Here is a 24,905-nt window from a genome sequence, read left to right on the forward strand (position 1 = left end):
CTGAATTCAAGCTCTGGGGCTGAGGCATCCATATTTCTAACAAGCCCCTGGGGGATTCCAGGTCTCAGCCAGTGTGGGGAGTCACTCACTGCTCAAGGCCAGAGTCTGACCCCCCGACCCTGGCAGATTTCTCCAGATATGCTCACCCAGAGATTGCCCCAGCTTGTTTGTGCTTCTCATGCTGTGATTAAAGCCAAACCCTTCCTCACTCAGCTCATCTCTGTCCCTTCTCTGTCTAATAATAGTTGGATGTAAAGTAAAATGTAGTCTCTGCCTGCTAGCTTTGAAAGCTGCCTTTTGTTTGGCATTTGGTTTAAGAACTTGCCTACAGGTGCGATAACATGAGATATTGATGCCGGTGAAAACAATTAGCATCCCACGTGCATTTTCTAAGTTCTGAAAATCTTGGGGCTTAGAAGTTAGGCCCCTGAGTTGGCATCTTGGCCACATAGGAACATAGGGGCCTCCTGACCATGGTGAATTACAAGAGCTCCTGATGTCTCATTTTTCAGATGGGGACAAGAATAAATAGAAAGACCACAGGGCTTAGTAGTTAAAGGGTCTGGACCAGATTGTCTGAGTTCGATTCCCAGTGGCAGCGCTTGCTGACCTGGTAGCCTTGGGCACGTAGCAGGATCTCATTGCCTGTTGCCCCAACTGTAACATGCCAGTACTCACCTCTGAGGGTTCTAGCCAGGGCTCCTAAATACAAGACACTTAGAGCTGTCAGGGTTAGCTCTCCTGACTACCAAATCAGGGGGCTATGAAAACAAAAGGAAAGAGCACAGGGAAAATGATGGTGCAGAACCTGGCTCATGATAAGCCCCCAGCCAATAGTAGTTGAATTGATTTCTTGACCTGGAAGGGTCTTTCCCCTCTGCTGAATTCCTACTCTTTTGGTCCCAGGCTAAAAGTCACCTCCACCTAGAAGCTAGCCATGATTTTTCCCTCTTCCCCTTCCCCCCCCCCAAGGTCAGGTGTTTCACGGCTTCCCCACCCAACACTTATTTATCTCAGTTGCAATTTATCTCAGTTGCAATTAACAAGTAATTGTGTGACACACAGTCTGTAGTTCACTAGAGAAGTGGATTCAGATGCTCCCAGAGGCCAGGCAGCAGCAGATATGCCACGATGGGGAGTGGGAGGGCCTGTGGACAACCTGCTGGGAAAGGAAAGCAGCCCGACAACCATCACCAGCTATGTCTTGGTGGGACTAGGACCTGGGCCGGCTCTCACAGGTAGGCCGTGCTGTTCTCCTGGTGAACATAAACAGTTCACAGGACATCAGCATGAGCTGGGCCACTCTGGGCTGTGATGGGACAAGACCAAAACAGGACCCCTCCCTCCTCCTGTCTGAGGCACAAGGTACCAAACATCCCCTCCCCTACTAATCTGAGTGACAGTTGCTTCTCTGTCTATGCCAGACGAGCCTTCTCCGCTCAGTATTATTAAGATACCAAATCCTAGGCTTCTCCCCACTTCCTAACAGCTCCCGGGCAGGCTTCCTCCAGCCTCCCCACACCTCACCTAACGTGAGCCCCAACCAGAAATGAGTCCTTCATAGCAGCCCTGTTACTAAGATACCCCATGGCTCCCGTGGTATGAGATTTCCCTTGTTGCACTGAGCGACAGACTTCTTCCACCACAGCCATGTCCCTGGTGGTCTCTGACCAGAGGACGTTGACATGGGGAAGATCCAGCCCACCTAGTTGATTTTGAAAGCCTCGAAAGAGAATCTGAAGGCTCAGTTTGGCCTGTGGGCCCCAAATGAGTGGTTTACCTTCTAGTTTACTGGATTGTAAATCTCCCTGCCAGTGGGGACCTAACCAATCTTGTTTTCCTGCACCCCTCCCCCCACACCAGGCCTGGGACATCATAGGCACTCAATAAACCAGTTAATGGAATGAGGACAGGAAAGGGCAGCTGTGAGCCTTAAATGAGTGTGCATGTGGCCTGGGGCACGGCGTCTCTCCCATTGGGAGTGTCCCATGAGGGCAGCATTGGGACTGTTTTGTGCCAGATGCCGGAGCCAAGATAGTGGAGATGCTTGCCCTTGGATAATTCCGAGCCCATGGGGGAGAATTTAGTCATAAGACATACAAGCGCAGCCGTCTGTGACAAGCATAGCCTTATGCAGAGAGTTAATTTAGCAGATTGGTCCCAATGGGGAAAGCCGGAGGGAAAATCATGAGTGAGATCAAAGGTATAAGAGGCCTTGAAAGACTCACTCGCCTTTGGGAGGAAGATGGTGGGAAGGGGCATTTCCTGATGGTGGTTGAGAAGTGGGGATGCTCCAGGCAAGATCTGGTAGCAGTGGCTAGAGATGACAAACAGCATATGCGGTAGGAGCCGTGCTTCGGCTCCGGCTTTTATTCCGACGGAGCTGGGGAGCCATTGAAGGTTGTTGATCAGGTGAGCAGTTCAGTAAGATAAGCCATGTAATGATTTGCTGGGAGGATCTGACAATAATAACAGCGAATTCTAACGTAGTGCTTAGTTGCCGTCTCTTTTCTAAGCACTCCATATGAACCGCAAATCAGGTGCGAAGAATTATTATCCCCATTTTAAAGACAGAGAAAGGGAGAAGCAGGCTCCCTGCCCAGCAAGGAGCTCCACGCAGGGCTCGATCCGAGGACCCCGGGATCATGACCCGATTGGAAGGCAGACGCCCAACCGACTGAGCGACCCAGAAGCCCCCAGAATCTGTGCTTTTGACCACCCCTTGGAAGAGTTCTCATGACAGTATTTCTCAAACTTGTTCGTGCCTCAGAACCCGCTGAAGCTCAGGTGAACCCCCTCCCCTTGGGGTAACATCTCTGTGGCTCTGAGCAGGGTCCTGGGAATTTAAACCAGCCAATGGGGTCTTGTTTTAAGAACTGAATCGAATCTGTGTTATAAAGAGATGCCCAGATGGATCCCAAGATCCCAAGAAGCTTGTCTGCCTTACTGCCCCCAAGCTTAATGTCGTCTCCCCCACCTACCCCCCCCCCCAGGAAAGTTCACACAAACCGCGGCATCTCAGTCCCAATCCTTACCTTCAGGGCAAGCGGGTCTGATTGGCTCGGTCCCTGTCAGGTATCTGCTGCTGGACCAATCAGCTGCGGCAGAGGGAGGGGTGGAGTCAGGAATGGGAGCCTGGGGGAGGGCTCACCCGGGGGCTCTTGGCTGGTGGGGTCCCTGTGCATCACGTGTGTGAAAACCCTTTTCTCTCAGGAAACGAATTCTGAGTTTGCAGTTGGATCCAAAAACCTAAATGTGAATCGTTGGCCTGGTCAACGTAGGAAGAAAAAATCAATCGATTCGAATATATGACAATGTAGTAATATCCTTCATCTGTAAAGCTCATGTACATGTCGATGAGAAAAAAAAGTGAAATTCAATAGGAAAAAAAAAGAGCTAATAGCATAAACGGAGTTCAGTACAGAAGGTATGGGGATGGATAAAATATGTTGAAAGGGTTTCATCCTCACCAATTATAAAGGAAATACACATGACACTAAACTGACTGTATTTTGTCCTAATAGCCAGCAAGCTAGGGAAAGTAAAGGGTAGAATGTAAATTGATTTAGATTTTTGGGAAGGATCTTATAATTATGTATCAGCAAGCAATTAAATGACCATACCATTCGGATCAGTTCTTCAACTTTTAGAAGAATGTATCCAAAGAATCTAGAGGTCAGTTAAAAATTTGGGGTAGTTATTTATAAAAAATAATACCTAGAAACCAACTCAGTGTCAAAGATGAGAATAGATCATTGAGCCATGCCACAACCAAAATGGAGTAATAGTATGTAGCCATTTGAAATTGTGTTTTGGATGAATGATAGGGTGGCAAACATCTTCAAATGGCGAAATTTTTTAACAAAGAAGGAGACTAAATGATTTAAGCCACAATGCCAGTTTTATACTTTTGAAATCTCTATACAAAGAATGCCTTGGCCATTAGGTGGGTCATTAATTCACAAATGTCCTTTAAGCCCCTGTCCTTTGTCAAGTTCTGCATTAGGTTCAGGGAGACAGTGATGGAGAGGACAGGATGTTCTCAGGTGGTTCATCCAACCAAAGGGAGGAGGGTGGCCATTAAATAATTTCCCAAGTAATTATTTAATCACAGAGATAAATGCTTTAGAGAAAACGTACAGAATGTAATGAGCATATAAAGAAGGGGTGTATATTGTCATGCAATATATTGTCATGGCCACCTTGGGCAGTTTTGTTTTCTTCTCTACACTTATTCTGTACTCCCTAGACTTTCTACAATTAGTGCTTACTTTTATTTAAAAAAATAAAAAACAATACAGGGGTGCCTGGAATACTCAGTTGGTGGAACATGTGACTCTTGATCTCGGGGTTGTGAGTTCGAGCCCCACGTTGGATGTAGAGATGACTTAAAAATAAAATCTTTTAAAATATATATATATATATATATAGTTTTTAATTTGAAAAGAAAAGAAAACAAAGTGGAGTTTTTAAATTGAAAAAGAAAAGCGAGAAGCAAAATGGGTTGGAAGACTGCCAAAAGCTGAAGGACAGCTTTGTGGAAAAGGAGCTATTCCACGTGAGCCCAGTGGGTTCAGACACTGATGGGTACGACCTCAAGGAGAAAGATTTTGGTTCATAGAACAGTCTTACATTTTAAGTAGCATCGTAACTACGTCACTGGATACCTGAGGGGCTCCCGCTACACACCAGGACTAACTGCAACGAACAGGCTCTCGGGTGCACACCCGGACACAGCACAGCAAGGGAAATCCCTGGGAGGCAAAAAAACAAAGCGAAAGCCCGCAGCAGGTGTGTGAGGCTGTGAGCTCCTGGAAGGTGTGGGGGGCTGATCTCAGTAAACATGGGGCTTGACTTAGACAGCCACGCCAGAGAAGATGAGGCTCTGAGCTCTTGCAAAGAGTTGGCCTCCGATCAGTGGGACCCTACACATCTGGGAATGCGTGCGACTCCAACATCAGATCACGCACAAACACCTAAAGGGCCTGAGGCAGCCCCCCAGTGACCAAGGCCACTTGAAGCCTTTCCCTGGGGTATCTGTAGGCCCTGCTCTTCCTGGGCATCCCAGAAAGAAGCCGGGTGTGGGGGATAGATGGGGAAGGATGACCCTCTAGGAAGCCAGCTAAGAGGCTCCAGCAAGACTTGGTAACCAGATGCCCCAGGGCCCTTTGTTGGCTGTTGATTTCCAGCCACCTGCAACAGAAACTGTTAATAATTATGTGCTTCCACATTCCAAAGTGTCACCTTCTCTCTGAGGCCTTCGTGGATCACCCTACTTAAAATTGCATGCCCCCCAGCACTCCCTGTACCCCTTCGCTGCTTCATTTTTCTCCATAGCATTTAGCTCTGTGTCTGTATTCGCTAGATAGCATATGTTTACATTACTTATTGCCTGCACCACTCCCATGTCAGCTCCATGAATGCAGGGACTCTTGTCCCTTTGGCTCACTGATGTGTTTCTAGTGCCTAGAACAGTGCGTACAGTAGGTGTACACGTAGTAGGTCCTTCATCAATATTTGCTGGATAAATCTGTGAATAATGACAACAGCACTAACAGTTTTACGTGCCTGATTTATAATCTTCACAGCAGCCCTAGGAGATAGGGATAGAAATTGTCCCCATTCCCCAGGTGAAGAAAGTGAGGCTCAAAGAGGTTACGTAGGGACACCTGGGTGGCTCAGTTGGTTAGGCATCTGACTCTTGGCTTTGGCTCAGGTCATGGTCTCAGGGTCGTGAGGTCAAGCCCCACATTGGGCTCTGTGTGCAGTGTCGGGCTCTCAGTGCAGTCTGCTTGAGATTCTGTCTCTCTCTCTTTCTGTTTCACCCCTTCCTCTGCCCCTCCCCCTGCTCACTCATACCTTCTTTCTTGCTCTCCAAAATAAATAAATCTTTTTTTTTTTTTTTTTTAAGAGAGAGGTTATGTACCTGGCCTAAGGTCACACACAGAGTAAGTGGCTGGACCTGGACTCATATCAAGTCAAAGATAGATTTTAACATATTTGAAATGGAGGTGCATGTCAGAGTCAGCGAGATTGCTGTCAACCAAGACGCAGTCACCAAAATAAAAAGAGAAAAGAAAAAGGTCTTTGGGAGCCTGAGAACAAACTCGACCGTCGTTGAACATGTTCTGTCGCTTCGGCAGGTGGCGGGCACTGTCTGGGACTCTTGTGTATTGAACTTCATTGCTGAAACATCTTCCAAGACATCGGGTGATGATTCCGGTTACGCATGAGAAGTAACTGTGTACCTAGAAATACTTGCAAACAGTAGCGGGGGCCACTTGATATGGACAAAGCAGATGGTTGTTTTTGGAGGAATAACAGCGGTTCTAGCAAAGCAACAACCAGGAAAGAGGGATTCCCTCCCTTAGACAAAGTTGGGTGAAGTGTCACTGATGGTGTACATGGAAAAGGACGGTGGACGCCGGTGGTTCTCAGACTTGACTGCGTATCAGAACAGCCTGGGTGGCTTGTCAGAACACAGGTTGCCAGGCTGGGCCCACCCCAGAGGTTCCGATTCATGGCCCTGGAGCAGTGAACCTGCCTTCGTAGCAGGTTCCTCCCTAGGTCCCATGCTGCTGGCTGGGAACCCCACTTTGAGAACCGAGCAGAGCAGTGGAGGCAGGAGCAACAGCCAAACCCCACAGAGGAGATGAACCATTTCAACGAGAGGCAGGTGCGGTTGGTCCAGGCGTCTGAGGGACTTGGCGTGAAGACAGAACATCCGTTCGTCAGAACCTTCCAGCCAACTTTAAACAAAAGCCACTTCACATCCCCGTGTACATGGCAATCGAGACCCTGAAACCATTTACTCGAATAGCAAATGCTGGTAGAACCCAGGTGCTGTTGGACCGACATCAGTGATGCTGTCGTTGCCAGACGTGCTCAAGAGGGGGAGATAAGGAACCTGGGTTTCCTGGCAGATGCTCAAAGAAATCGAAAATAATTCATTCAATAAATACACAATTTCTAAGCAATCTCATTAAACATAAGGAATATGAAAGCATTACTTCCTAATAATCGGCAGCTTTTTAATTTATTGTACATAAAATAACGGTGCATCTCACAATCTATGAGATCTGAGATTCAAAGAAAGGTGATGTTTGTTTTATGAGAAAATATAACTAGCACCGCAGACCTGTGACGTGGATATTACTGCTCGAGGCAAAGCCGAAATAGGTAGTGACATTAGGCCTGAAAGGCTGTAAATACAGTGGCAGAAATGCCAAAAGTGGTGCCTCAGTGACTCAGATTATGACAGTGGCTCTCAGAGTCATCATTAGGGCCTCTCAGCCTGACGAACCCACCCAACGAACAGACCCCCACTGGCCATATCGACTCCTCCTGTGAAACCACATCTGCCTGGGACAAATTACGTGTAATAAAGGAAGAAAATATTTCCAAACCCAAACCATAAATTTAGTCAACAAAGTAGTCACAAAAGTTTTTATTAGCAGAAAAAGAAATTAGAGGCTGCCTACTTTATCTTTTATAACGACAAATATAAAGCTAAAGGTGATAAAGTTGTTTGATCTCTCCTTTTTTCCCCTCTGAAAACTTCAGTAAGAACACAAGGATTTCTTTTAGGAAAACATGTGTTTTTAGAGAGTACTTGTAGTCTGGGCCAGAATTCCTTTGATCAGTTTCTTTCCAGCTGTTTGGTAGGATTTTGTGATAAAGCTTATGAAAGTACCAAATACATTTGGCTGGAGATAGTAGAAAGCTTGCCTGGTATAGATGACAGGGGCATTTCTTGTTTGTTTAATAAGTCTAGATTTGGATAGTTCAGAGCTCTGGCTCAACATCAGGTTTTCTTTCTCTCCCCTTATGGTTACACAATGGCTGCCACAGATCCAGGCATCACGTCTTCACTCCAACAAAGACAGGAAATGGGCGACCAGGATGGCAAATGAGCTTTTCCTCAACTGCCTCTTTTTTTTTTTTTTTTTAAATCAGGGAGAAAATCTTTTCCAGAAGCCCCCCAACATATGTTCTCTAGTGTCTCACTGACTAGAATGGGGTCACAGGATTACCCTTAAGCAGCAAAAGAGACTGGGGAAGCAATTTAGCCTGTTTGTTCTCTAGAAAGGAAGGTAGGCAAAGGGAATAGCTTTTGGGTATTCATTTTATGAAATCTAATAATCATCCTGTCTTTTAGTTTCAGCTCCAGAATTTGTTTTTGAACATGGCTATCAAACGTATCTGCCCACGGAAAGCAATGAAAACCAGACAGCCACGGTCATCTCTCTCCCTGCCAAGTCCCGTGCCAAAAAGCCCACAGCACCACCTGCTCAGAAAAGGCTTAACTGTTGCTATCCAGGTAAAGGCAGCATTGTGTCCTGCTTGTGGAGAGGATGTGACGTGGAACAGATTCCAGGGCTGTAGGTCATGAATTCCTGAACTGGATATAGATGTGCTCTAAACTGCCTGGCTTTAAAATCAGCATCCCCCCCCCCCAGCATTTACATCATCACATATGACCTGTCTCGCTGTCCCTGGTCACTGCACACGTGGACTCTAAGACTTTTACAGACACGGGCCTTTGAAATAAGACTTGAGAAGATCCAGGTTACTGTGAATATTTCTTTGCGTGCTATGGCTTGGGAAGATATCCAGAAAGATTGCGGTTTCCTTTAAAAATAATAATAAGTTTTTATTTTGAAATAATTTCAGACTCACAGAAAAGCTGCAAAAATAGCACAAAAATTTATGTATGCCCTTCATCCAGATTTCCCAAATGTTAACATATTGTATTTGCTTTATCATTCTTTCTGTATATACATACTTTTCCCCAAAAGCCATTTTAGAGTAAGTTGCAGACAGGATATCCCTTTACCCCTAAATACCTCGATGTGTATTTCCTAGAACCAAGGAAGTTCTTTTATAAACCACAGCACAATTATCAAAATCAGGAAATTAATATTTAAGGGCATCTGGCTGGCTCAGACAGAGGAGCATGTGACTCAGTCTTGGGGTCGTGAGTTCAAGCCCCACGTTGGGCAGTTTACTTTAAAAAAAAGGAAGTTAGCATTTATACACACTCTTACCAAACGATTGACCTTATTAAGATTTTACTAACGTCTCACTCATGTTCTCCGTAACAAAAGAAACACATTTTCCCTGGTTTGGGACCCAGTTCACAATCACACATTGCTTTGACTTTTCCTGTCTCTCTAGTTTCCTTGAATCCTAAACTTTGGTCTTTCATGACCTACAGACATTTTTGCAAAGTACGCCAGTTATTTTGTAAAATGTTCCTCAGTGTGGGTTTGGCTGATATTCCCTCAAGATGAGATTGAGGCTCGGCAGTTTGGGCAGGAAGCACAGACGGGGTGTGTGTCCTTCCGGGGGCATCGTTATCAGGAGACACTTGATACCTGTTTGTCCTGCTTACTGGGGTTTACTCTCATCACTTGGTTAAGGAAGTTTCTGCCAGGTTTCTCCATCCTTAGGTTACTATGTTTCCCTTTGTAATTAATCTTTTCTTGGCTTTTTAAGGTTGCCAGTTCAAGACTGCCTATGGCATGAAGGACATGGAGCGTCATTTAAAAATTCACACTGGTAAGTAACATTTCTGTGGCACATGATCCCAGAGTATGTGCTGTGTGCTAGGAGCCGGGCATCCGGACAAGTCAGACATGTGATAGGACACGGAACCTCGCTGGTTGTCACAGGATTATAAACACAAATTCAGTAAAAATAAGATGCTGTTTCTGTACATGATTTTGGCAGAAAGTGTGGAAAGCAATAAAATCCAGTGCTGGAACAGATATGAGCAAACTTAGCTAGTGGAAGTGTGAACGGCTCCAACCATTTTGACAATCTGCCAGAATTAATTAAAACGTAAGTGTACATATTCTTATTTTGAGGAGATGGTCCTATAAATGTGTGTATGTGTAATGATTGATAAAGGAATAAGGGGGAAGAATAGTCAATTTTTTTTATGAATCTTTACTGTATCACTGGACACTGTGTGTGTGTTATTTTTGCCATTTTGAAAGTGAAATTTAATACATAAATACTTTTTTTTGAAAGAAGAAGGAAAGGGGCATCTGGGTGGCTCAGTTGGTTAAGCGTCTGCCTTCAGCTGAGGTCATGATCCGAGGGTCCTGGGATGGAGCCCCGCGTCGGGCTCCCTGCTCAGTGGGGAGTTTTCTTCTCCCTCTGCTCTTCCCCCTGCTCCTGCGCTCTCTCTCTCTCTCAAATAAATAAATACAATCTTTATGAAGAAAGAAGGAAGAAAGAGAGAGAGAGAAAGAAAGGCAGAAGGAAAGGGAGGGAGGAAGGAAGGAACGAATGAACGAAGGAAGGAAGGGAGGGAGGAGAGGGGAAAATTTATGAGGTCCCTGGGTGGCTCAGTTGGTGGAGTGTGTAACTCCTGATCTTGGGGTCATGGGTTCAAGCCCCACGTGGGGTGTAGAGATTACTTTAAAAAAAAAAAAAACAGTAAAAGAAGAGGAAAAGATTGATGCATGGAGAAGAAAAAATGTACTTACTTCTGGTGATTTTAATTTTCTTCAATATATTATTTTTATGTCTCCCAGATTTTCTGAATGGAGAAGGAACTGCATTTAGACTATTTTTAACAAAGTGTTAGATACTCATAATTCAAACGAGAGAGTGTGAACATAGAGAGTGTAAATGTGCATAAGGTAGGGGTCACTGACATTTGGCTGGGGACTCACTACTTTGCCCAAAGTCTGCCTCCACCTTTGGAAGAGGAAATCTCCAGCAGTAACTTCTGGAATTTTTTGGCCATGGCTAGTGATTGCCTTGCCGCACCGGGGTCACCACCCTGTTCTAACCAACGTCACAGTGTCATGTCATTTGAATTCATTCTAATTATCAGAATATTAAGTTTCAAGTCTTGGTAAACATTCTCGATGTAACAGACAATGACTCTTTCCATGTGGGTTCGGCGTGAATCCAATCAGTCGAGTCAAGCATAGCATATTCCTTGCCAGAGTAACGTGCTGTCATTATTCGTGAGGAGGATTAAGGAAACACTCTAACTACGTAAGTGAAGCAGTGACAGTAAGTCCGTCTCTCCAGATCTTTTAGAAACACCTTATACACTCAGGTAGCCCACTTAGGGTCATAGGATGGTTTCTACGTGACTGCAGCAATGTCAGTAACATCTTCAAGTCAGAGAGTTGACAAGGTGTCCTCACCTGAGTTCCTTTGGAGAGGAGGGCGTGGCCAGGAGGGTGTGGCCAGGGTGTGTGCACCTGCAGAGCTAGCTGGAAACCATCCTTGTTCGCCAGCATCCGGCGGCCGGCGGCCGGCGGCCAGCCGGTGTGGCAGATACACAGCCTGGCGACCACAGGAGCTAATGGGCCGCTGACAATCATGAGAAATTCCTGTTTGTGGATTTTTAAGTTGTCAACGTTAACTAACATTTTTATTAATAAAATCGTAATCTTTCATACCCTTTTAGGTGTATTCTTAAATCCCAGACGTTTACTCTAGGACAGCAGGGATCAGCATTGGCTGACAACTGATTTTAGCACTTGGCTATTTAGGATTTAGCCAAAAGATGTTTTTAATATATAAAGGAAACAGGGGAAATCCTGACTCACAGCCCATTGCCGTATTCAGTATAAGCCCAAAGTCACCAGTCTTCAAAGTCTACTGTGTCTCATTCTTAAATTTTAGCATGCCTATCCTGGGCCTAAAAAACGTACAGAATCTACTTTTTCCATCTCTTACGAAGTTAATGGTATATATACTATCACTGCATGTTGCTGTTTTCCACTCAATATTGGTCATCTTTCCACCTCACTAGTACATATCTGCTTCATTCTTTTCAGTGGCCAAGTAGGAAACTGGTTCAATAATTTATGGTACGTCTATCCAGTGAAATACTTCAGCTTTTAAAAATCATGTTGTAGAGATATAACGATGTGACAAGACGATCGAATTATTTTAAGTGCAAGAAAGCAGTCATTGGGGAGGCACTGTTGTGTTTGGCTCAGAAAGCAAGACTGTCATGGGGTCTAACCCAGTTGTTGAGAGGACTGAGAAAAATCATTGAGAGGCACAGTGTCTTTCAGAAAGTATTTAAATTGATGTTAGCGAAGAAGTTTTTTGTACCAAAAATACACACACACACACACACACACACACACACACAAATAATCGGAGAGATACCCATCAAAAAATCAGCGGTCATTCACAGGTAGTAAGTACATTACTGAGTACAGATGGAACTGCTGTGACAGAGACCGCCACCCAGCTCACACACGTAGGGGTTTCTAACTGTCAGGAGGTGAGCAGGTGGTCTAGAGCAGGTAGGCGGCTCTGTCCTACAAGATCAGCTGGGGACTTAAGTTCCTTCTGGGTCATTAAAATGCATCATGTCACGAGATCCTCCGTCTGCAGGCAAGCTGCCCTCATCTGCCAGTTCACCCCATGTCTTGGAAACAGCTGGCAGGAAGGGCGGAAAGAGGAAAATAAAAGGCAAGCAATGTCCCTTTGCAAAAGGGACACATGGACCCTCTCTGCCCTCTCATTGGCAGGGACCCGCCACAGAATGTTCCCTGGCTGCGGGGGGGCTGGGGAAGGTGGCCTTGAGCTGCTCAGCCTGGAGCTCTCCGAAAACTTAGAGCCTCTGAGCTTTAGGGTGTGTCTCTGAAAAAAAGGGAGAAGGACAGAACAGAACGAGACCATGAACAGTTCCTCATTTTACTTAGCTCTCCTTTAGACAGTGGAGTCACCTTCTGTTTTTAATTATTAAGGAATCCATATTCGATGTAGGAAAAACTAGAAAATGGCAAGAGGCAAAGAGAAGAAACTCCCCCCGCCCCCCAAGATGTTAGCCCTTGGCAAACGTTCTATCTAGCTTTGGGGCTTTCTGGACTATTCTTCGGTGACCGCGTGTTCCTCTTATCCTAAGGCAGGAGGGGGGAAATAAGCCTTTTTCTTCTTCCCCGTTGTTTTCTGATGCCACCTGTGTGTGTGTTTGAAGGAGACAAGCCCCACAAGTGCGAAGTCTGCGGCAAGTGCTTCAGCCGGAAGGATAAGCTCAAGACGCACATGCGTTGCCACACGGGCGTGAAGCCGTACAAGTGCAAGACGTGTGACTACGCCGCGGCCGACAGCAGCAGCCTCAACAAGCACCTGCGCATCCACTCGGACGAGCGGCCCTTCAAGTGCCAGATCTGCCCCTACGCCAGCCGCAACTCCAGCCAGCTCACCGTGCACCTGCGCTCGCACACAGGTAGGTCCCTCCCGCTGCTCTCACGCCGGGCTCCTCGCCGCCCGCGGCGGAAAGGCGCCTTAACGCACCGGGTCACGGTCCAAGTCAACGAACGGGGACGTGTGCTCGTTGCGCTGTTTGCGGGGTCCCTTGGCGTCCACCCACAAGTGCCTTTCTCCATCGATGAGGGGAAAAAACGTGGAGTTGATAATCTCATCTCTATCTTTACGCAACTTGATAACTTACTAGGAAAGTATTGAAGGAGGAGGTGAGCCAAACGAAATCGAGATATAAATACAAACAATGCATTTTTAATGAATGTCTGCATAGTTTTTGCATTCCGGTCATTTTTGAAGTATACTCAGATGAATTGAGCATGGGACAGTGTCATGGAAAAACTCAGCAGCACAGGTCACTTAACCAATCATGGACATTTCCTTTTGGCGAGTGTGTTAGCCGTGGATACAGTGATGCTGTGTGACAGTCACTACAAAACCTCGGTGGCAGATTATAATAAGCAATTATTGCTCACATACTTCAGGTCTAACCAGTTTGGCTAAACACTCTTGATCTTGACTGGCTCAATCACATGTTGGGGGAAAGGCTAGGTGTCCACTGACCTTGGCTGGGGATTGGCTGCCTGTGGGTTAGCTGGCTGTCCCCTTGCCTTAGCTGGGATGGTCCGGCTCTGCTCCACATGCCTGTCATCCTCCTTTTGGACCAGTGGGCTACCCCAGGCTTGTCCTTCTCATGACAGTGGCAGGGGTACAAGCCAACATGTCCCAGTGGGTAAGCCCATTTCCAGCCTCTGCTTGCCTCCCATTGGCTGAAGCAGGCTATGTGGTGGGGCCTGGCATCAGGGATGGGGCTGGGCTCACCCATGATGGGAGGTCACCACGAGATGACAGGGCAAAGGCCAGAGGTAGGAGGAAGGGTAAAGAACTGGAACCATTTTTGCAAACCACCACAGTCCACCACGCTGTCACACTACAACTTGGACATGTGGAGGTAATCATGCCTACCCAAGACCCACGTAAGTCACACCCCATCACAGGATCAGCCTCAAACACCAGGATCCCATGATCTTTGCCGGGTCTGGATATGGCTTCTCTTGACTAGAGTTCCTTTGAAGTAAAAAAGACAAGTGGCCTGTTCCTACATTCTCCGTGTACAGTGGTGACACAGAGGCAGAGTAACTCCAGTAATCCTACTGTTGGAAAGGGGAAGAATGGCAGTCACAGCTCCACGGATTTCCAGAAACCCTCTGGGCACATGTCCCCAGGTCTCCTCACTCTGGGGACTGGGCCTGTTCCCTGATGGGGCCTCGGCTCAGCTCCCTGATTCCTGACTCCGCCCACTGCATCATCCTTCCCTTCAGCTGCCCGAGCCACTTCCGAAACATAGTGGAAAAAGCAGCTTTGCGAAACTTTCTCAGTCTGCTTCCTGCCTACTAAAATTAGGGCTCTTTTCGGCCGATGATGGTGACAGGTTTGCTGGTAGAGCCATGTGCAAAATTTTGTGAGTTTCCTATGTGTCTGTGTGCCAAAAGTCACAATTCCTTCAGAGACTCTCCTTTCCTCTGAATCCAATTGTAGGCACTTTTGGCATATAACCTTCTGTGACTGAACCCTTGACGTTCCTAGGAATCCTTGTCCAGCTGGAGAACCTACTTGGCACCAACTTAATTCTTTTGGAGATTTTAACGAAGAACCTTACCTTCACACCCCTCATTTCTCATTCGGTCTTCCCCTTGAGATCACATCCCTGGATATGACCTTTGTCCCCCAGCTTCTGTCTTTCTTTGAAAACCGTTTGCTGGTTGGAGATGAGAAATGTTATCTAACCCAGCACATCTTTGGTTTGCTCTATTCTCTCGAAATTCCATTTAGAAAATGGCCAGTTCTTGTGTGAGTCTGTCTCTTCCTTATAGGACTTCATCATATGCAGCTCGTGAGGCACTTTCACTGTTCTGCCCAGAATTAATCTCTTTGCTCAAGTCCCAGATTCAACAGGTGTATTATATTCTCTGTCTTCTAACTTACTACAGGTGAAAGTTGGACCAAATGTTTGCCATTAAATAGTGTGCCCTGCCACTTCTCCAGTCTTTCCTTGCCGCCCGATCCCAAAGCCAATGCTACATTATTTTAATTTTCTGTTATGGTAGCACTCTTGTTTCTAGATACCAATCTCTGTATTGGCTATCCGTTGTCACACTAATGCAGCGTAACAAATACTCCCACAAAACCTCAGTGGACACCACGACATCCCTTTTCTGTTGGCATCCTGGGGATCAGCGGGGGATCACCTCGGGAGTTCTGATCTTGGCTGGACTCACTTACGTGTCTGAGAATCTGCTGTCTGTGAGCAACCTGTCCACTGCTCTTGGCTGCGGGAATCCAGCGCTGCTCCACCTTTCTGTCCCCCTCCTCCTGGGACCAGCACTCGTAGCCAGCCTTGATCTTCTCATGGCGATGGCTGACAGAGGTCCAGGCAAGCAAAACCCAGTGTACAAGCCCGTTTCAAGGCATTACTCATGTCAGGTCTACTGAAGATACCATCAGCCAAATCCAATCACATGATTGTTGAGGGTCATGACAAGTCATCCTGCCCCTGTCCGAAGACCACGCATAATTGCACACATGGCAGAGGCCATGGCTACAGGGAGGGAGGCGAGGTGGTGAGACTTTGTAATCTACTAAAGCAAGTTAAGACATAGGCATGACCGATGGCCAACTGATTTTCTTCAGAAGCCTCCCCGGCCTATGTTGGAGGAGCTGAAGGACTCACTTACGAAAGTGGTTCTGAATTGTTTTGACTCGTAAGGATAAACTTACCATTGATAGTAGCATCTTCAAGTTGGTCTAGAAAAGGTGAATTTTCTAAAAATTTAAACATGCGCTGTTCATGCAATGTCTCCATAGACTGTTCGTTTCCCTTTTGTAAATCCGTGGCATTTAGAAAATTTTACACATCGTGACATTAATAGGATTTTGTTTTTATCCTCTCATCGCTTAGATTGACTTCATCATCAGTGGTTTTCGTAGCAAGCTAAACTCAAGAAAGATCTGCCGGCTTAAATATATCAGTTGCTTATTTATTCAACAACATTCATTCAGTCCTCTGAAGGTGCTAGACACTGTGAGGATCACGTTGGGGGCAGGAACTAACGTAGTCATTGGCTTTGGAGAGCTCATGGCCCATGGAACTCTGACTGACCAGCGTACCTCAGTTAAGAAATCTGTGGTTTAAGGAAAAAAAAAAAAAAAAGATGACAAAGGGCTTTGAAACCTTTGCTTTCATATCAAAAAGTGTTATTCACTTGGCAACTCAGCTGTGAGGTTTGGTTATCTGGTGTTTCTGGGTTTCACCTCTGCTGATGGCTTAAAAAAAAAAATGCAAAAAAGCTGTCACTAATTTAGGCAGGGGTATAACAGGAAAACTTAGAATATTCTGGAGCAGGGATTCTTCCTCCGGACCCACAGATACCTCCATTCAGGGATCCATGAATAGAATTTAGATGGTCCATGAACTTGGATGGGGGAAAAAATTACATCTTCATTTTCACTAACCTATATTAAAATTGGGTGTGTCCTTCAGTTAGGAAAATTGGCAACTGATCTGAGAATAGTGCTTGTGAACTTGCCACCAGTGGAAATCACAGATCTTTTCATAACAGTTGTTGTAGATCAATCAATATATCATTTATGCTCCTCTCTACTGAGAAATTATTGTAGTTATAAATCCGCCACTAAATCTTCTGATTTAATGCATTAAGAAAGCACACATGGGGCACCTGGCTGGCTCAGGTAGTGGGGCATACAACTCTTGATCTTGGGGTTGTGAGTTTGAGCCCCATGTTGGGTGTAGAGATTACTTTAAAAAAAAAAGGTTTTAATAAAGCACATACAGTGTTATATCATGAATTTTTTCTTTTAATTTTCTATATAACTATTTCAATAGACTTGGTTTCTTTTGCACTCCTATTGATTTTTATTTTAGTTTACTTTGTGTATTTAAACTTTATTCTAAGGGTCCGTGGGTTTCACTAAATTGCCGAAAAGGCGTTGCTGGCATAAAAGAGGTTAAGAATAAGATTCCGAGACAGGAGTCAGCAAACTTTCTGTAAAAGGCCAAATAGGAAATGCTTTAGGCCTTGCAAGCCATATAGTCTCTGTCACAATTACTCACCTCTGCCTTTGTAGCATAAAGCAACCATAAGCAACACATGATCGAATGAGTGTGGCTAAATTCCAATAAAACTTTATTTAGAAAAACAGGCTGTGGGCCACATTTGGCCCACAGGCTATAGCTTACCATTCCTCGTTCTAGAGTTTAGTGTGCATGGTCTTGGTGGTTTTTAGTCGTACAAAGCATTGTTGAGGTTTGAGCTTCTCAGTTTTCCAGAAGCTTGTTAAATTTGCTTCCTGCCCTTTTTACTTACTTGCATTTATTAAATGGTGATGTTTTAGGCCTTATACCAAAAAAGCCGGAACTCAAGCCCATCTTTGAGCTTATAGCCTAAGAAATAAGAAAGCGAACCTCAGTCATATGCCCAGATAATTACCCAGCACCTAAGAACACCAGCTTTGGAGCCAGCCTGGGTTGGAATCCAAGCCCTGCTACGTACTACTGGGTGACCGTGAACAAGTTAACGTAGTCTCTCTAGGCCTCATTTGTACGGTAGTGTTAAGAATAATACTGATAATAGTACCCACCTCGTGGGAATGTTGGGAGCTTGAAATGAGACCATTCTTGTGGAGTACTCCGCAGAGTGCCTGCCATCTTGGAAGCAGCCGAAGACTGTTAGCTGCTACTTTGCTTGCTTCAACAATATTGAAATGGGCGGGGTCACCAATTTGCTTGAACTCTCAGTGCCTTAGATAATTCGGACTTGCCATTCATTGAGGAAACAAATTTGGAGTATCGTGTGCATTCAGATGTTTGCAGTTTCACTTTCCCTGCTCATCTTTCAGCGACCGTGAATTTAAAAAAAAAAAAAAAATGAAGCAGCTGGATTTCGTAACTTCACAAGAACGCAGCTGGCAATGTGGGATAAATAAATTTTGCGCAATAAACACGTCTTTATTAATAAAAATCTGCATGAAGTGTAAGCTGGGCGTTGCAATCGCTTTGTAAAGACTATTCTGATGAGTGAGCATGGAGCTGATTCCAAAATGTGTCCTCGAATCTGTTACAACATGTAACTCAATCAAAATCAACGGATTATGCAAAATGTGCACAACTGTGAACCATTAACTAGCAGCGTGGGCACATTAGCAAAATGAACCGTAGCTTGATCGTTTTAAAGAACTTAAGTATATTCACAAATACTATTTTATTTGGGAAAATTGAATAGCTCTTTTCCATCTCCCATTTTTTTTCTTGTGGGTTTTTATAACGGTGCTGGTGGTTTAGGTTTGGGGAAAGAAAAGAAGTCCCCCACCCCCCACACACACCCCTTTTTTTTTTCTCCCAGGGGCTACTAGCAGCTGCAGTAGGAAGGTCTCCACCCGCCTGCCTTGGTATAAGCGATTTTCTGGTGTGTGCTTCGGGGGGATCCGCTGTGGTTGTTGCCTGCCTGTTCTTATCGAAACTCACCTTGTGTTGACAGGGGACGCCCCCTTCCAGTGCTGGCTCTGTAGCGCCAAGTTCAAAATCAGCTCGGACTTGAAAAGGCACATGCGCGTGCACTCGGGGGAGAAGCCTTTCAAGTGCGAGTTCTGCAATGTCCGCTGCACCATGAAGGGCAACCTCAAGTCGCACATCCGCATCAAGCACAGCGGGAATAACTTCAAGTGTCCGCATTGCGACTTCCTGGGTGACAGCAAAGCCACCCTCCGTAAGCACAGCCGGGTGCACCAGTCTGAGCATCCGGAGAAGTGCTCCGAGTGCAGTTACTCGTGCTCCAGCAAGGCGGCGCTGCGCATCCACGAGCGCATCCACTGCACCGACCGCCCCTTCAAGTGTCACTACTGCAGCTTCGACACCAAGCAGCCCAGCAACCTCAGCAAGCACATGAAGAAGTTCCACGGGGACATGGTGAAGACCGAAACCCTGGAGAGGAAAGACACGGGCCGGCAGAGCAGCCGGCAGGTAGCCAAGCTGGACGCCAAGAAGACTTTCCACTGTGATATATGCGACGCCTCGTTCATGCGCGAGGACTCGCTCCGCAGCCACAAAAGGCAGCACAGTGAGTACAGTGAGAATAAGAACTCGGATGTGACGGTCCTGCAGTTCCAGATAGACCCCAGCAAGCAGCCGGCCGCGCCCCTCACGGTGGGCCACCTGCAGGTGCCCCTGCAGCCCAGCCAAGTGCCCCAGTTCAGCGAGGGGCGAGTCAAAATCATCGTCGGGCACCAAGTGCCACAGGCCAACACCATCATCCAGGCAGCGGCCGCCGCGGTGAACATCGTTCCCCCCGCCTTGGTGGCGCAGAACCCGGAGGAACTGCCCGGGAACAGCCGGCTGCAGATTTTGCGCCAGGTCAATCTGATCGCCCCTCCTCAGCCCTCGGGATGTCCCAGCGAGGCGGGCGCGATGACCCAGCCAGCTGTGCTGCTGACCACGCACGACCAGGCTGACGGGGCCACTCTGCACCAGACTCTTATACCCACAACCCCCGGCAGCCCCCAGGAAGGCTCCGGCAACCAGACTTTCATCACCAGTTCGGGTATTACATGCACTGACTTTGAAGGCCTTAATGCTTTGATTCAGGAGGGGACAGCTGAAGTGACAGTGGTGAGCGACGGAGGTCAGAACATCGCCGTGGCCACCACGGCCCCGCCTATATTCTCCTCCTCCTCCCAACAAGAATTGCCCAAGCAGACTTACTCCATCATTCAGGGGGGAGCCCACCCAGCCTTGCTCTGTCCGGCGGATTCCATACCAGATTAGTACCTAAAAACCAGAAGAAAGGGGGGAAAGGAGTGACAAAAACAGGAAGTCCTAAACAGAATTCTGTAAGAGGTTTGCTCCTAATGTTTTTGAGGATTGCTGTGAAACCGCTCCCCTCGTATAATAAATTGTAATTTTATACTGCTTACTATAATTTTTTTTAGTGCTTGTGATAACATTGAGACCACCTCGGAATCGCCGCGTTCTAACTGTTGTATATGTTGCCGAGATGATTCCAATTAGGGGCTGGAATTCAGTGCAGTGAGTAGTGAATACATTTGTTTTGTCCGGCTTGATTTCCCAATTCTGAGAAGGGTTTTTTTCTAGTCTCATTAAATTTGTGTGGGAGATGGAGACTTCCCAACCTGTCTGAAGTCACCATTCTGAAATCCCCCCCCAAGTGTGGGCTATTACTGTTTTAGTACACGGATACAAATCTATTGGCATGAGGACCATTTTCTACATAATGTTACATGGATACTTGACCCCCCCAAAAAAAAATGTTTAGTGCTAACGAGAAAAAAAAGGAATGGTTTCCTAATAAATCGATATGTGAGTAAAATATACTGAATGTTAATGATTCTTTACAGTCAGTATGACTGGGGCATAATGGGGTGTGAATTATCCTATAACTAAAGAGAATTTGAAGAAGCAAAGGCTTTTAGTCCTCTAATTAACATTATACAAATGCCTTACCACCTTCACAGTCAACTTAAGTATGCCTGGTGCCTAAAGTGACCCCATGATACCATTTCCATTTTGAAACTTGAGATCGACAAACTGACATTTCTGTTTAGATGCAAATATGATGTGAGTTCCTATAACATTTAGGATGGCTTTCTAGGATGCCATTGTTTTAAATGTCAGTATTGTGCAATCCCAGGGACCAGACGAGTGGGACTGGAAAAGCACCTAGGTTTTTCAGAAGCGTAGGCTCTACTGAGGAAAGGGAAATTCAAATGTTATTGTTTTAGAATTAAAATGCAGTTTTATCAGTAGGTGGCGCCAGAGAGCAAGCTAGAATTACCCACGCTTGTACCCCAAGCCTTGAACTAGTTACCTCTGATTTCCAGCCTCTAGCATGATCTTCAGCTCATGGTGGGCTCTTAATACATATTGAATGACTGAAACATGCTCTCACAGAGTGTCAGCAAGGATTGGTGAGGAAAGCATATTTAAAATGTTAAGAGAACCTTTACTTTTTTAAAAAGATTTTATTTATTTGACACAAGGAGAGAGCACAAGCAGGGGGAGTGGAAGGCAGAGGGAGAGGGAATAGCAGACTCCCAGCTGAGCAAGGAGCCCCATGTGGGGCTCGATCCCAGCACCCTAGGATCAGGACCTGAGCCGAAGGCAGTCGCTTAACTGACTGAGCCACCCAGGTACCCAGAGAACCCTTACATTTTTATCATAGCCCTCTTCACTTTCCGTTTCCTAGCACACAAACTTATTAAAATTCTCATGCAGATCAACTCACTTTTACATAAAAATAGTACTCATCCCCCCTCCCTTTTTCTTTAATAATAACAAACTAAGGAATACACAAAATGATGATGTGGAAACCTTCAGGGTTTGCCTGTTGGAATAGGAAAATCATCTTCCCTTAGGAAATAGTTATAAAGTTCGAGTTGTCTCTTTTCTTTCTTTGATCCTTCATATTTGAACACAATTCTGAAAATTCGGGGGAGGGGGGTAGCCACAATTTATTTATTACCATTTAATGAGTCATTAACTATGGTTTGGCAAGAAAATGAAAAAGCTTGCAGTGTGCTGTGTTAATATTTTCATAATTTCACTGCTTTAGAATTTGCTTACAGCTCTTTTTTTTTTTTTTTTTTAACTGAGAGGGAGAACACTAGGTGGCGGGGGGTATGGAGGGGCAGAGGGGGGGAGAGAGAATCTCAAGCAGGCTCCACCATGCAGAGCCTGACATGAGGCTCAGTCTCAGGACCCTGAGATCACGACCTGAGATGAAATCAAGAGTCAGATGCTTAACTGACTGCACAACCCAGGTGTCCCACCCACAGCTCTTTAAGAAACTATTTAACTATTCAGTTTTAGCTGGAAAATTTCTGTCGTCATGAACCTGTTTCCTACATCTTCCTTTCCCAGAATGCCCCTTTCTTCAACTTTTAAAGGATTTTTTCCCCTGATTAGAAATGTAATGTGCATTCAAGGTAGAAAATATGCAAAACACATTATATTCTTTTTAAAGTTAAAGTTGGGGTACTTGGGTGGCTTAGTCGGTTAAGCATCTGACTCGGTTTCTTCTCCGGTCAGGATCTTGGGGTCATGGGATCAAGCCCCACCTCGGGCTCTGCACTTAGCATCAAGTCTGCTTCAGATTCTCTCTCCCCCTCGCCCTTTGTGCCAACCCCCCGTCTCGTGCACACTCTCTCTAAATAAATAAATAAAATATTTTAAAAATAGAAATTAAAAAATTTAAAATTATAGTTACTAGTAATCTCACTACCTAGACATAAAAATTGTGACCATTTTGATGGACTTCCTTCTTTGATGGACTTCCTTTGTTTCTATGTTTATGTATGTATGGTTGCCACTCCAGTTACAGAGTTGGGTTTGAATCAAGCATACTATTTTCTGTTTATATATTTCTTTTTATATATTTATATCTCCAACTAGCTGCTACCCTCCATGCATATATATATATACACACACACATGCATAATTGGATTTTTTTTAACAAGCCACAACGGCAAAACTTGTTCCTTGTAATAAACTAAATACAGAATTGTACAAAAACCAAGCCAGTCATCTCCAGCGCCCTTCCTATTGTCCTCTTACCTAAGGTTAGTAATGTTAAGTTTTCTCTGTGCTCATACTGATATACACAGACTCAAAACAATAATGTAGAAAAGGTTTTTTCCTATTTTTCTAGTAATTGTATCATACTATGTCTATTTCTCTGCATTTGCTCTTACTGTTCCATGTCTTAACAGGACTGTGGGTGAATACAAGCTATCTCTAATGTTTTTGGTTTTTTTTTTAAGATTTTATTTGATTTATGTGACAGAGACAGCCAGCGAGAGAGGGAACACAAGCAGGGGGAGTGGAAGAGGAAGAAGCAGGCTCATAGCGGAGGAGCCTGATGTGGGGCTTGATCCCATAATGCTGGGATCACGTCCTGAGCCGAAGGCAGACGCCTAACCGCTGTGCCACCCAGGCGCCCCTCTAATGATTTTTTAAGCAAAAAGTAGTGTGAACATACCATGCATCTCTCTACTGGTGGATATTCAGGTTGTTTTGTTTTCATTTGCCTTTAAAAATGGTAGCAGTCAATCTCCTGTGCAATTGCTCACATTCAGTTGTGCTTTTGGTGTTACAACGAGTGTCTGTAGTTTGTACTTGCATATAGATTCAGATTGCTTTTTTCAAAACGGTAGCCTCATCCGTGGTGTGGGCCCCAACTATATCACCAATCCTGGCTGTTAGCAATCTTTCAAAGTTTTGTCAGTCTGATGAGTGAAATGAGCCATCTGGGCTCTGTGCATTTCCCCAGCTGGTGTTTTGATCTGCATTTCTATGACATCTCTATATAGACTTGTTGATCACTGGCATTTTTCTTGTCTGTGAACCTAAAACGCATTCTCCCTCATGTTTCTCCTTGGGTTGTTGGGCACTGGGGACATGAACCCCATGTCTGTCACATTTTCTCCCCTCCTGTCCTTCATCTTCTGACTGTTCCTGTAGTGTGGTCACCTCCCAAAAAGAACTCTCTTTTCCTGTAGCCCTATTCACTTAGGGCTCCTGTTTAGTCATCTCTTCCCCTAAGATGAAAAAAGGGGTTTTTTTCTTTAATATATTTGTTGTTTGTTTTTAGTTAGTAACTTACTACAGCAAAAATTCCTATTTATACACATATGACATGGTAATTTGGTGGCTCACCTATGCCAGGACCATTTGTTAAATGAAATATTATTTTCCTTGCTACTGAAATCCTAATTTTACCTGTAAATGAAAGTTCTCAAATACACTTGGATCTGTTTCTGGAATCTCTGCTTTGTCTCACTGACAATTTATATCTTCTATTTATATTTATATCTTCTCTGGTTTGCCAGCCACACACATTTTATTATATTAGCATTAAGGTGAGCCTTACAGTCTAATAGGATCACAAAACCTCCCTCTAGCTATTCTTTTCCAAAATTTTCTTAGCAATTCCTAGATATTCATTCTTCCAAATGAGCTATCATTTTATCCAGTACTTCTCAGGCCCCCCCCAAAAAAAACTTTTGAGAATTTTTATTAAAAATGGATCCATGTGATGTTGAACTTACACAAAGAATGCCTTTTTAATAAAAATATGTTAAATCTTACACCGAAAACCTTTATTCAAATCCTGGGATAGACATTATTCTTATAGTTTTCTTTATATACAATCTGTTCTTATGAGGCCTATATTTCCTTATTAGTGTACAATTTTATTATAATTATCAATAGGATTTTTCCTTGTTAAAATAATTGTTGCAAACATACAAAGAATAGCTGTATTTGGTATGTTTGTCTATATTGAGCTCCCTTAAAAAATTCTTATTAATTGGGCCACCTGGCTGGTTCAGTTGATAGAGCATGAAACTCTTGATCTTGGGGTTGTAACTTCAAGCCCCATGTTGGATGGAGTGATTACTTAAAATCTTTAAAATAAATTCTTATTAGGGGCGCCTGGGTGGCACAGCGGTTAAGCGTCTGCCTTCGGCTCAGGACGTGATCCCGGCGTTACAGGATCGAGCCCCACATCAGGCTCCTCCGCTATGAGCCTGCTTCTTCCTCTCCCACTCCCCCTGCTTGTGTT

The 24,905-nt window shown here is 45.0% G+C and overlaps 1 protein-coding gene across 3 annotated transcripts in view; it reads left to right on the forward strand.

Annotated features, from left to right (window-relative positions):
* ZFP64 (ZFP64 zinc finger protein) overlaps positions 1 to 24,905 on the forward strand; it is an 86,361-nt gene that overhangs the window by 8,094 nt on the left and 53,362 nt on the right. For 2 of the 3 annotated variants that reach the window (XM_034640370.1, XM_034640369.1), the window contains exons 3-6: positions 8,159 to 8,320; positions 9,499 to 9,561; positions 12,968 to 13,219; positions 18,810 to 20,231. In XM_034640370.1, coding sequence (XP_034496261.1) covers positions 8,159 to 8,320; positions 9,499 to 9,561; positions 12,968 to 13,219; positions 18,810 to 20,092 — 1,760 coding nt within the window. In that variant the 3' untranslated portion in view covers positions 20,093 to 20,231. Of the gene's footprint in view, positions 1 to 8,158; positions 8,321 to 9,498; positions 9,562 to 12,967; positions 13,220 to 18,809; positions 20,232 to 24,905 lie in introns of those variants that run through there. The other variant, XM_034640371.1, reaches the window with a different exon arrangement.

Source organism: Ailuropoda melanoleuca, chromosome 13 (assembly GCF_002007445.2).
Source record: "Ailuropoda melanoleuca isolate Jingjing chromosome 13, ASM200744v2, whole genome shotgun sequence".
Lineage (NCBI taxonomy): Eukaryota > Metazoa > Chordata > Mammalia > Carnivora > Ursidae > Ailuropoda > Ailuropoda melanoleuca.